Source organism: Vollenhovia emeryi, unplaced genomic scaffold (genome assembly GCF_000949405.1).
Source record: "Vollenhovia emeryi isolate VEMERY1.0 unplaced genomic scaffold, V.emery_V1.0 DF939197.1, whole genome shotgun sequence".
In the NCBI taxonomy this organism is placed as follows: domain Eukaryota; kingdom Metazoa; phylum Arthropoda; class Insecta; order Hymenoptera; family Formicidae; genus Vollenhovia; species Vollenhovia emeryi.
The window spans coordinates 1,041,004-1,054,026 of NW_011967169.1; the positions used below are offsets into that span (position 1 = coordinate 1,041,004).

Consider the following 13,023-nt stretch of genomic DNA (forward strand, 5'->3'; position numbering starts at 1 on the left):
CAAAGTAATATTAATGTAAATATATCGTCAATCTTATTAATAAATCTGTAAGAGAAAGTTTGAAAAAATGTCAAGAAATATTAGTTTTTATTATTTGTGTTATAATATTCAAGTTAAAAAGAATTCTATCATTTTACATCATGTTACAGAAAATGTTTCAATGTGAATTGTAAATGGTTCGTTTTACTTAAATTATCTTGGATATTGCGTACACTTGAACACTTTATTTTAATTGTAGAAGTAATAAAAAAATTTCAAACTTTGATAAAAACAGTTCAATGACATACATGTATTAAGTTTTCTATAATTCTTTAGCTAAAAAATAAAAAGAGGCGAAAAATTTTTCAAAAATATAATATAACCTGATGAGACGTATATGATCCTGCACACTGTGCGATAGACCAATCTCGAAATTTTTAAATTTATCCAGGTGAATGATACGCATCTTGAGATTTTCCAGCTGACCGCACACGTGAAAAACTAGCATGCTTAGGAAATTGTCTATACTAGAGTACATAGCAGCGGCTGCCATCATACTAAAACTCTGCAGGATATAAGTTATTTCGTAAATTGGACTTTGATCGCGATCATAAATATAATACGTTTGCATCGGCATTACTTTGCCAGGGTCTGTTTTATTTGTTACGTATCTTATTGAAATGCCGAAAATGGGAAGAATTACAGCCCCAATAAAAGTTGCCAACATCATAAAGTATCCTACTATTATAAGCATACGCGCTATTCGCGCGTATTTTATCATAACGTCTCTTTCTTGTATTATTTTCGGCTTTAACCAATCGTCCTTAATCATGTTTAAAAGCGGAAGAACATCTGCGATTGGTAATCTGAATTACTTATGTTATAATGAAGCTCATAGTTAAAATAGGGTACTGCTAAATCCATAGAATAAGGTGTAGGAAGGTTTGTCTTGTTATTATATTGTATAATTGATCAAAATATATATACGAATATTACCTTTCTGTTTTAGCCATATAATAGAAAGTTTTATTAGTGACACCAACAATGGTAAAGTATATTGCAGATTATCAATCGTAGACATTAAATCACCCCAAACTTTGAGCAAAGAATTTATAGTTGGAATAAAACAGAAGCAGATTGGAATGTTTAATATAAGAAGCGTACGTATATTGGATATTAATTTGTCTTGTTTCGTTTTGTTGTTTTTCGGCCAAACGCCCAACACTGACAAGGCAATCCGATTTAATCCGACAGCCCATTTATAATCTGATTTTAGAGAGATAAATGCGAATAAAGTTTTTAATAAAATCAAGTCACTTTTTTTATTATAAATATTATGTAATTATCATGTATTTTTGTTTTTTTATTGCATGTTTTTTTCCTCACTTTTACTCTCTCCTTTTTTTCATTTATATTTTTTCTCTTTCTCTCTTCCTTGTTTTTGTTAAGAAATGGAAGTATTTTAATTTTACGTACTTGCAAGATAAATATTCAATCTTGTTACGTTACAATAATATGCAGAAGTATAAATTACGTATAGAAAATGACATATATGCAGTATGTGTGTATGTGTAATGAAAGAATGTACTTCAGTAAGAAAATAGTTCAGTGACATTTTGTTGTGATATGTAATGTAAGACACGATAATTTTCTGTATTAACTATGATTTTTAAAGGGACAAGTGTAATTTTTTATCACATTGATAAATTTACATCTCTTTTACATTTTAGCTGGCATTTTTGCAACAATTTTATTCTCTAGAAATAATTTGAAATATAATTTGTTCTTTGTTATACACCTGAGGAAACTCTTTCTATTGTTCTAATATATCTATATAATTTAATCAAGGAAAAGAACGGACACCTGCGTATGCTGAATACTTCGAAACGTCCATACCGGCGCTTGCGAAGGGACTAAGTTTCCCTTTTTCGTCTTACTGTTATTGTCGTTACGTGTGATGTACCATGCTTATAATACCACCCTACAGGTGAGCACGTCACATATTAACAATGCAACACTTGTAACGAGAATGTTGCGGTGGACGATGTTTATAGTCGGTTGGTTCATTTTGTAGTTGAGAAACTGTTTAGTGTTATGACAGTACAGAAAAGTGCACGGCGTTGATGCAGGGCCGCAATATGCTTCCGAAAATGTTTTAACCCAATATATGTGTATGGCTGAACGAAGCGATAGGTTTTTATACACGTATATTATTGTAATCAATCAATAAACACATTTTAAGTAGTAAGAAAATTTGTTTACCCAGAAATATGGAACTAAATGTAATTATTAAAAAAAATTAAATTAAAAGAATAATTTTTAGAGTGGCATTTGGTTTGATCGTTTTAAAATTTGTTTGTTCTTTGTACAGAGTCGGCTTGTTAGGAAGAAACATGATTTTCCTTTCGTTTATATATTTTTTGTTCATTACATGTTTGTCTGGAAATTTTTAAAACCGATCCTGTGGTACCTCACTATTGATCGATCACTTCACTGAAACTGTCGTTAGCTATATGCTTCAAAGTTTTTCGAACTAAAGTTTGAAATTTCCCTCTGTTTCACTAAAGCCATTCAGCTTCGAAAGCAAAACTTGAAATACAAAACAGTGGTTATAGCTGTGTGTGCATACATATACAGACTTAGAATTGTCAGTTCGTATTTATCACTAACTGTGACAGTATCACATTATCACACAAAATGCATGACAGCATGCTATGTACATACTATACAGCGTACTGTGTTACAATTGTTTTAAATATATTTTTGCGTTCTGTGGGTAGGTAAAATAAGGTTTGTCTTTTCTGTCTTGAATTGAAAGTATTTATGATCGTACACTATATACAGTATATGGTTCATATGTAACAGTAAAATATGGAGTAAATAGTTATAGCCATGACAAATTGGTGTGCCTTGTTTACTTACTTTTTATAATCTTCTTAACAGCTTAATTTTAATAATTTTGTAATTTTAATTTATAATAACTATTACGTAACTTATTTCAACAATATTGAAAATAATGTATCGTTTAAATAAAAATAATCCAACATTTGTCATACACATGTATATTTGATAAGTTTTAACAAGTAAATAAGACATGTATATCTTATAATAGTAAATTTAATCATTTTTATATTTATTTTTTAATTGAAATTACGTGACTAAATCAGTACATAGTTATATCAATTGTTATTTCCCGATATGAGAATTTAAACTCAAGTTTTTATCTCACATTTTTGTAGGTTTCTGTTTTTATTGTTGATGTGCCAGCAAAACGGATATATAGCCGCCCGATGTCTTTAACAACTACAAATATAATATTTATAAAAATGCATATTTCTGTGTAAAATTAACTTAATGATATAAAACTACATTTACTTTTCTTATTGTATGTATACAATACAGGGTGTCGGATTCGATTTGGACCACTCCAAAGATTATAGTAGATTGGGTTAAACTGAGAAGAAAAGTTATATACCATTTTACAAAATCCGTAATTATTATCGCGTAATTAAGAAAAACGTCTGAGCCAATAAGTGCAGGGAGGAGCGAAAGGCCGGTCTCGGCAGACATGCAAAATGGTGTATTTGTTGACATTTCTCAAGATGCGATAGCGAGAGGTGGAGTCACGCATCGATCGACGAGAGACGAGGGCGAGCGGGGAGCGGTGAGCGGGCAAACGGCGCACAGCGAGCGAACGCGCGACATATGACACCGCGCCGAAAAAGTTTTTCTGGTAGTAGGAGAATAATACACCATTTTGCATGTCTGCCGAGTCCGGCCTTCAGTTCCTCCGTGCACTTATTGGCTCAGACGTTTTTCTTAATTACGCGATAATAATTACGAATTTTGTAAAATGGTATATAACTTTTCTTCTCAGCTTGACCCAATCTACTGTAATCTTTGGAGTCGTCCAAATCGAATCCGACACCCTGTACACTACTTAATTATAAAATGTAGTTTATATTCTTTATATTATTTTAGTAGATGATTAAATAGTTATTTTGATTCCTGGAATAGCCTATAAATGTTAATAGTATTTTTCAGATGCTAATTATCCATTTATGCAAAACATACTTCATTTGTTTCAGTTGTACTTGAAATATTTGATTATAGAAAATGTTATATAAATTATAATTTTCAGATAAAAATGAAAACCCTTACAGATAATATCTTATATTGTGTATAACAATACATTCAAGTTTTTGTTATTTCGTAATCTTATATTGTTCACGTCAAGAATATAAAATGTTAAAAAAAGTGTAACTTGAGTAATTTCTGAACTGGCTTACGTTACAAAACGTGGACATCGTCATCGGAAACAGTCTTCCTGCGGTAAGGCATAATGATTTGTTGGCCCGCATCATTATGATCATTATGTTCCTTGCTTTCGTTGGTTCCAACTTGTACCATTTGTATTTGCATGCGGCATCGTAAACTCCTTCACACTTGACAAATAATAGTTATACGTAAAATTGTTAATTATGTTATACGTACATTAGAATAAGTATCTTAATTAGCAGACTGTATAATTTATATTTTGTGTATAAGTTGATCAAGAAAGTAACGTACTTGTGCAACCAAAATTTCTCCTACAGTGCAATAGAGACATGTGTGTGCAAATGTATTGACAGATGTCGTTATAACGAAAATTAAACGTGGCACCGACAGACTGTAACCTTGAGTCACCATCTAAACAAATGAATATAAATGGAATTATATGTTTAATTTTGGGAAATTGAGTGAATAAGTGATCTGCGGTGTTAAATTCATAAGTTAAGATTCTTGAAAAATTGTAATTTCTGTGAAAGTTATTTGCAATCTGTGTTGCTTTTAGGAAGAAAAAAATTGTAAGTGCGCGCAATTAGATGAGAAATACACATTAGACGTAAATAAGATTTTTGGAGCTTCGCAGTTGGGCGGTTTTTCTCTTCCGTAGATTGTGCGATTGTAAAGTCTTGCTATGAGATAAGTCCAGAGAGCTTTATTCTCGAAATGAATTTTTCTTTTCGAAATTATGTAACTTTCGTTTACGCATTATTGCACTAGGTTTACTTTTTCTCTCAATTTCATAGTAAGTGAATATGTGTGCACGCGTGTGTAACAAATTTCTTATTTTGTATAGCTGTTACCAACTTTGCAATACTAGTGTGATAAGTATAACTTTATTCTTTTGTAATCAATTTTTAATATATTAGGAACATAAAAAATCTCAACATTATTCATATTACATTAGTTATAATTTAAAATATTAATTTTTATATATTTACTTCTATTATAAAATTTCAAACATATATTTTTCATTTGTACATTTTTAATTATTTTATAAAAAGTCAGCAATGAAATGTATAAATATAATATTAAAAATTAAGAAATATGTGACAAGACTTTTTTACGATAATGTTTCTCGGAAGATATATGTGAGACAATACGCAAGTGTTTGTGCGCACCTATGTATACGTATAAACTTGTTATACTTTGAGAAAATTTTCCAAAAATTAGATGTCCATAATATATTATATAATATGTTATCGGTAGGCAAAAGTAAATTAGAAAGAATACTTACAGTGCCCACTAAAAAACCATAAAACGCAAATAGTATGCCGAAGTAAAACAGCGCACCAAGTAGTATTACTGTAAATATATCGTCAATCTTATTAATAAATCTGCAAAAGAAAGTTAGAAAAAGTCAATAAATATTTTTTTTATTATTTGTGTTATAATATTCAAGTTAAAAAAGGTCAGTTTACATCATGTTAGAGAAAATGTTTTTATATGAATCGTAAAGCATTTTTTTTTACTTAAATTATCTTAGATTTTACGTGTATTTGAATAATCCTTTTTAATTGTGTATAAATGAAAAAATTAAAGTATGTATTTTTTAATTGTGAACAACACGGTTGAATTAAGACATTTAGTAGTTTCAATTATTTACTTTAGCAAAAAACAGTAGACAAAGTTGGAAAATGTTTTAATAATATAACCTGATAAGACGTATGTGATCCTGCACGCTGTGCGATAGAGCAATCTCAAAATTTTGAAATTTATCCAGATGGATGATACGCATCTTGAGATTTTCCAGCTGACCACACACGTGAAAAATGAGCATACTTAAGAAACTGTCTACACTAGAGTACATAGCACCGACCGCCAGCAAACCGAAACTCTGCAGGACATAAGTTATTTCGTAAATTGGACTTCTATCGCGATCGTAAATATAATACGTTTGCATCGGTAGTAATTTGCCAGGATCTGTTTTATTTGTTAAGTATCTCATTGAAATGCCGAAAATTGGAAGAATCACAGCCAAAATAAAAGATGCCGACATCATAAAATATCCTAGTATCGTGAATAGACGTGCTATTCGCGCGTGTTTTATCATAACGGCTCTTTCTTGCGCTATTTTCGACTTTAGCCAATCGTCCTTAATCATGTTTAAAAGCGGAAGAACATCTGCGATCAACAAACAGAATTACGTATGTTATAAGTAAGCTTACAATTATAGCAGGATACTGCTAATTACAATAAGGTATAGTAAGGTTGTAAAACAGTTTTTCTTAATATTATATTGTGTATATAATTTTTACCAAAGTATATATATACAAATATTACCTTTTTGTCTTAGCCATACAAAAGAAAGTTTTATTAGTGCCATCAAAAATGGCAAAGTGTATTGCAGATTATCAATCGTAGACATTAAATCGCCCCACACTTTGAGCAAAGAATGTATAGTTGGAATGAAGCAGCAACAGAGTGGAACGTTTAATATAAGAAACGTACGTATATTAGATGTTAATTTGTTCTGTTTCGTTTCGTTATTATTCGGCCAAACGCCTAACACTCTTAAGATAATCCGATTTAATCCGACAGCCCATTCATAATCTGCTTTTAAAGAGACAGATGCGAAAAAAAATTTTAATAAAATCAAATCACTCCGTTGATTATGAATATTATATAATTATTATATTTATTTTCTTTCTCTTGCTCTCCCCTTTTTGTTGAAAAATGTACGAGTTTGTATTTATATTGCATATATTCACAATTTATTATTATTTTCTGTATTAACAGTATTTTTTTAGAGAGACAAATGTAGCCCTTTTCAAATTGACATGATTATATCTTTATTATATTTTAGCTGGTATTTTTGCAACGATTTTGTTCTGTAGAAAATAATTGGAAATGTAATTTGTTCTTTGTTATACACCTGAGAAAACTCTTTCTATTCCTCTAACACATCTATATAAACTGATTAAGGAAAAGAACGAACACCTGCATACGCTGAATACTTCGAAACATCCATTCCGGCAACTGCGAAGGTACTAAGTTTCCCTTTTTCATCTTATTGTCATTACGTGTGACGGATAATGCTCAGCATAATACTACCCTACAGGTGAGCACGTCACATATTAACAATGCAACACTTGTAACGAGCATGTTGCGGTGGACGATGTTTATAGTCGGTCGGTTCACTTTGTAGTTGAGAAACTGCTTAATGCCATGCAGCACAAAAAAGTGCACGATGTTAATGCAGGGCCGCATATACTTTCAAAAATTTCAACCTGGTATATATGGATTATATTGTATTTAATTGATACATTACTTTAAGTGGTGAAAGGATTTATTTGCACTTATACAAGTATAAAATTACGTGTAAAATAAATTATTGAAGAAGAAATCAAATTAAAGAAATAATTTATATCGTAGCATCTATACGTCCAATTATTTAATTATTTTAAAATTCGTTTATTTTTTATTAAAATCAATTTATTTGGAAGAAAATATGATTTTTCATTCATTTATATATTTTTCGTTTACATGTATTATATGCTTGTATGAAAAATTTTAAAACCGAGCCTGTTGTACCGCACTATCGATTATTTCATTGAAACTGTCATTAGCTATACTTCAAAGTTTTCCAAGCTAAAGTTTGAAATTTCCCTCTGTTTCACTAAAGCCATGCAACTTCGAAAAAAAACTTGAAATACAAAACAGTTATACGTTCGGTTATAACCATGTGTTACAATATATGCGGACTTATAATTGTCAGTGTGCATTTATCACTAAATGTGACCGTATCGCAATATCACGCAAAATGCATAACTGCATACTATGTATTAGGGCTTACTTAACTACAATTGTTTGTTACAATTTTAAATATATTTCTGCATTTTGTTGGAATGTAAAGCAAATCCTTGCCTTTTTTGGCTTTAATTAAAAATATTTGTACTCGTACGTTAATAGATGCTGAAAAATAATATATGTATACATGTTTAAAAAATATATTCTATTAAATTATATTTTTAAATATTACTATTATAATTAAAATAATTTTATGGATATTATATAATTAATTAAGAAACTTGATAAATGAATTATTTTGTTGAAATAAACATGTAAAATAAATTCAAGTAAATTTTTAGTAAATTTTAAACTCAGTGTAAATTTTAGCTACTTTTTGTACGCACACATGATGAGAATTTAATGACGTCTATACAAATGTCTATACAAATAAAGTACATTAATAATAATATATATTTATTATATGGATAATAAAATTAACATTTGCGCAATAGTTTTTATTAAATATTAAGAATATATGTATAGGTAATAGAATACATAAAGAGAACGATATTAGTTCATTTTTTCGTTGATCCAAGAAACGTAACGGAAAACATTGGTGTATACATCTGGGTAACCTGTGGCGCACGGCCTTCCGCCAGACACCAGACCGATAATTGTTCCGTCGCTGTCCTGAATCAGTCCGCTACCACTGTCACCCTGTAACAGAAAAGTAGACTATTATTGTATCGTTCGTGAAATATTGATAATATCTTTCGTGGTATGCTGAATCAAAAAATTAGAATATTGATAATTAATTAATATTAAGTTAATAAAGAGAAAATGAGGTATATGATAATTCTACTTTTGAGAATCAATGCTATTATAAATATAAATTAATTATGATATAAAATATTATTCTAGACAAGATATAAAAATGTAATACTGTAACGCAAATATTGTTAAATATAGCGTTATGATTGAATAAGGATAATTACAACGTGCATATTTTTATGTACACTGAAAAGTATTGTTGATATGACTAAATATATTTAGTTGGCAGTATTTCTTTAGTTAGGCAGATATGTTTTTAACTTGAATATACACCATTTATATATTTTTTGAATTAACAAATGTTTTTGTGATTTAACAAATATTTGCTCGACAGTGAGCGACGCCCGTGAGGGACGCTAATAGTTGAATAAAAAAAATATAATTTTAATTTAATATTTTTTCCTCAGTGTATACAAACGGGCAATATTTATATTAAATATAAAGAGAACGCGCAACAAATTAAATCCAAGCACTTTGTTAGATATAATGTAATATTACATACATGACATAATCCAGTTCCCTTGGTGATGAGGGTACAGACTTCGTTCTTGTTAATGTGCATTAAAAATGAGTGATAAGCTTGGCATTCTTCCGGAAGCATTGCTTTCGCGTTCAATTTCTGCAAGTTGTCATGTATAGGTTTTCCGAAGCCCGTAGAACCCCAGGCGGCAATCGTAACTGCATCACCCTTAGCTATATCTTTTGTTGGGAGCTTAATTGCCTGCTGTGTTGGGCCAAACTCGATGGGCTCAGTCAACTAAAAATAATTTATACTAATAAACTAAACTGTAAAAGTGATTAAAGTAATGTTTTATTATTTGATATCTGTATCATTTCTTTTGTTATTAATATAACCAAAAGTATATCGAATATGCATATCGCAAATGTGTCACTGTACCTTTATCAAACCGATGTCGTTACTGCTTCTGCCTAAAGCGCGAAGATTATAATTATCGTGGTACCACATTTTTTCCACCTTATGAGCCTGTCCGCCTGCGTTGAGATAGGTCGTGCCAGTAACAACGGTCACAGATTCCCTTAGACGGGAGTCCTGCATTAGAGGCACCACGCAATGCGCGGCAGTTAGAATGTATTGCTTATCAATTATGCTACCACCGCACATATGGTTGCCGTTAGCTCTTATGGAGATACAATGCGGATAGTCTTTTACGTCTGCTGGTATTCCATTTACTAACTTTTCTGGTTCATCGCCATAAACACCTATAAACGTACAGTAAAGTAGTTTTGTAATATCATACAATGTGTGTTAATAATTTTTCCAAAATACGCAATATTAAAAATTGAAATATATTGTATAATGCTTTTAGTAAGATGAGAATGAAGAAATTTAATTATGTGAAACTTGTTAAATTAACTACTTGCTGAATAAACTCTTATCAAGCTTGCTGCATAACTTACCTACGATCGCCAATGCGATCAGGATACACGCTAGCTGCGTCATTGTGTAGATTTGCTTTCACACCGCGCCTGACAAAATTCAGAGGCACTGTAACGCATATGGTACAGTTTATATACATGTCAACATATGTACGCAGCTGTGAATAACATTAGTACGGTATTCAACTGTTATCGCTGACGATATCATCGTAGAGATCGCAATTGAATAGTATTGATTTAAGAATGGCATTAAGATACTGTTTATTATCTTTAATCAGTTCATGGGTAATCATGCATTATAACAGATGCACAGAGAAAAGAATATATTCTTCTTTTGGAAATGTATTATAAAATATAGTCTCAACGTGAAAATCTTGAAATAAGATTATATTGCGTTAAAGAAAGAATAGCTTACTTGAATGAGGCAATTTTATATAATTCACTCAAGAAAAATATATGCTTATTATTTAAGTAGCCATACACAAAATCATATCATACACCATACAGATATATAAATTAAGTAAAACGAGAGTCTTGATAAGTATTTTATATAATATACATGCTATTTGTAATAAATTTATCCAGGGAGTAACGTATTTGTGCGATAAAAAATTTTCTGCAGCACAGTGGAAACCTTTGCGTGTAAAATTAGTGAGAAATACCGACATGCTGAAAATTGAACGTGCCGACGACCGATCGCGACCTTGAGATCATCACCTAAAAGATGAGTAAATGCAAATAATATCAAGTATTTAATTTTTATCTTGAATGAAGTGCAGTGATCTGTGTTTTGAATTCAAACTCGGATCTTATCGTTCATTTGTTTACTAAGCAGCGCACATTTCTCTGCGCCACGCTCGCCAAGCATATCATGCTATCATTTATTTTAGTTTCGTAAAAAATATAAAAGCTGGCAAAACTATCAATTTGATAATTGCGTAACTTGATGAAATGTATATGATATTTGGGCTGTAATATAGCTTTTGGAAATTTTAAAATTCCTCCAAGATGATGGGTGTTTTGAGATTTTTCAGCTGACAATAAGAGAGAGGGAGACCACATACGTGAAAAAACTAGCAAACTGTCTACTACAGTGTATGACGGCGGACGTTAGCATTTTTCTTCTGAGACTCTGGAGAATATGGATATGGAGTTGCCTTGTAAAATAGACTTGTATCTTGATTATAAATGTGATATATTCGTAATGGTATTATTGTTGCTTGGATCTGTTCTATTTGTCAAGTGTCTTGCCGAAAACTACAAGAATTACAACCGAACCGAAAGACACCAACGTCGTGGAATATCTGAATATCGTAAGTATATAGTAAGTATACATATATTTTGCACGTTTTAGCATAACGCCATTCTCTTTCGTCATTTACGGTTTCAATAATTTTTTAAGGTGAAAGAATATTTCTAATCAACAAACCAGAATTACGTGTAATATTTCGAATGAGATATTGTTTTTCTGAATAAGAGAGTAAATTGAACAATGGTTTTTTGTCATATAATTTACAAAAGTATATATGTATGTGTAAATGTATAGATACATGTATTATCTCTTTTTCTCAATTATTCAATGGAAAACTATACTACTTTATTAAAACTTTATTCATTCACCAAGTTTTAGTGAAAACTTATGTAACCGAAATAATCGCACCATAGGTTGTAATATTTAATGTATAAAGATTGTATGCAGGGTGTTCCCCGAATAAGATGTTTATCCGTTTGTATAGAGGCAGATTTCGTTAAGCTGAACTAGAAAGTCCTATTTTTCTTTTTACATACAGTAATAAAACTTACCTAAACAACATTCACGGTTTATTTGCAGAACACATGATTTGCTGAACAATTGCCATTTTTACATTATTTTAAAAGGACACAGTACAAAAATTATTTTAAAGCTGCAGCAGTAAATTTAAATCAAATTCATTTATTTAATTCATTATTTTTATCAAAAAGAGATATACTTAAACAATACTAGTACAAAAAGACTGAGATAACAACGTAGAATCGACTGGTAATAAAATCGATTGCTACATTAATAATTAAACATAGTTATAGTTAAATATATATTTACTATGTAATTTGATTTTGTTAATCAAAATATTGTGAATTTGTTTTATAGTTAAATGTAATTTAAATTTAATTACGATGTGCCAGTAAAACTGATATGTAACCACCCGATGTTTTTAACAACTGAAATATAATAAAGTTATACAAATAATCAGATAGGTATGAATTTTATATTAATACAAATTATATTAAATTTGGTTATTATTCGCATTATCAATCAATAAATATAACGTTATTGAAAATTTTTATATATTTCCTATTATTCTAATTGTTTTTCTATAATGTAAATTAGATATTAATACACAAACGCGTGTGTTTCTTGTCACTATTGCAATTTATTTGCTTATAAAATGTCACAATTGTATAATTAAATAATATATGTATATTTAAAAAATATTTATATTTTACGACATAAAAATTTTAATATCGTTTAGTGATTCTCAATTTTTAATGTTAGTAAATAAAAGAAATATTTGATACTTTGTTTTATAACGAAGCCTTATACATATAATGCTCATAACGAGAATTTTATCTGTAACAATTAAGTTTATTTTAAGTTAATTTATAGAAAATCTTACATTGCAAAACGTAGCCATTGTCATAGGAAAAAGTTTTCCCGCAGTAAGGTGCAGTGGTTTATTGGCCAGCATCATTATAATTAATAAATTTCTAGTCTGTCTT

The 13,023-nt window shown here is 30.0% G+C and overlaps 3 protein-coding genes across 3 annotated transcripts in view; all 3 read right to left on the minus strand.

Moving 5' to 3' along the window:
* Positions 1-3,058: 3,058 nt before the first annotated feature.
* On the minus strand, positions 3,059-6,827 carry LOC105562043. Its single transcript, XM_012012543.1, has 6 exons — positions 6,589-6,827; positions 5,961-6,429; positions 5,543-5,642; positions 4,549-4,668; positions 4,269-4,424; positions 3,059-3,282 (listed from the first exon to the last, which is right to left on the minus strand). The coding sequence occupies exons 1-6, from the start codon at positions 6,671-6,673 to the stop codon at positions 3,229-3,231; spliced, it is 984 nt and encodes a 327-aa protein (XP_011867933.1). The 5' UTR covers positions 6,674-6,827; the 3' UTR covers positions 3,059-3,228.
* A 1,745-nt stretch (positions 6,828-8,572) lies between these two features.
* LOC105562042 (chymotrypsin-1-like) lies at positions 8,573-10,560 on the minus strand. Its single transcript, XM_012012542.1, has 4 exons — positions 10,288-10,560; positions 9,767-10,089; positions 9,371-9,625; positions 8,573-8,754 (listed from the first exon to the last, which is right to left on the minus strand). Exons 1-4 carry the CDS (start codon positions 10,328-10,330, stop codon positions 8,608-8,610), a joined length of 768 nt encoding a protein of 255 aa, XP_011867932.1. The 5' UTR covers positions 10,331-10,560; the 3' UTR covers positions 8,573-8,607.
* Positions 10,561-12,378: 1,818 nt separating this feature from the next.
* The window catches only part of LOC105562041 (odorant receptor 43a-like), a 6,903-nt gene continuing 6,258 nt past the window's right edge, over positions 12,379-13,023 (minus strand). Inside the window, exon 7 of the mRNA XM_012012541.1 lies at positions 12,379-12,465. Coding sequence (XP_011867931.1) covers positions 12,412-12,465 — 54 coding nt within the window. The 3' untranslated portion in view covers positions 12,379-12,411. The remainder of the gene's footprint in view (positions 12,466-13,023) is intronic.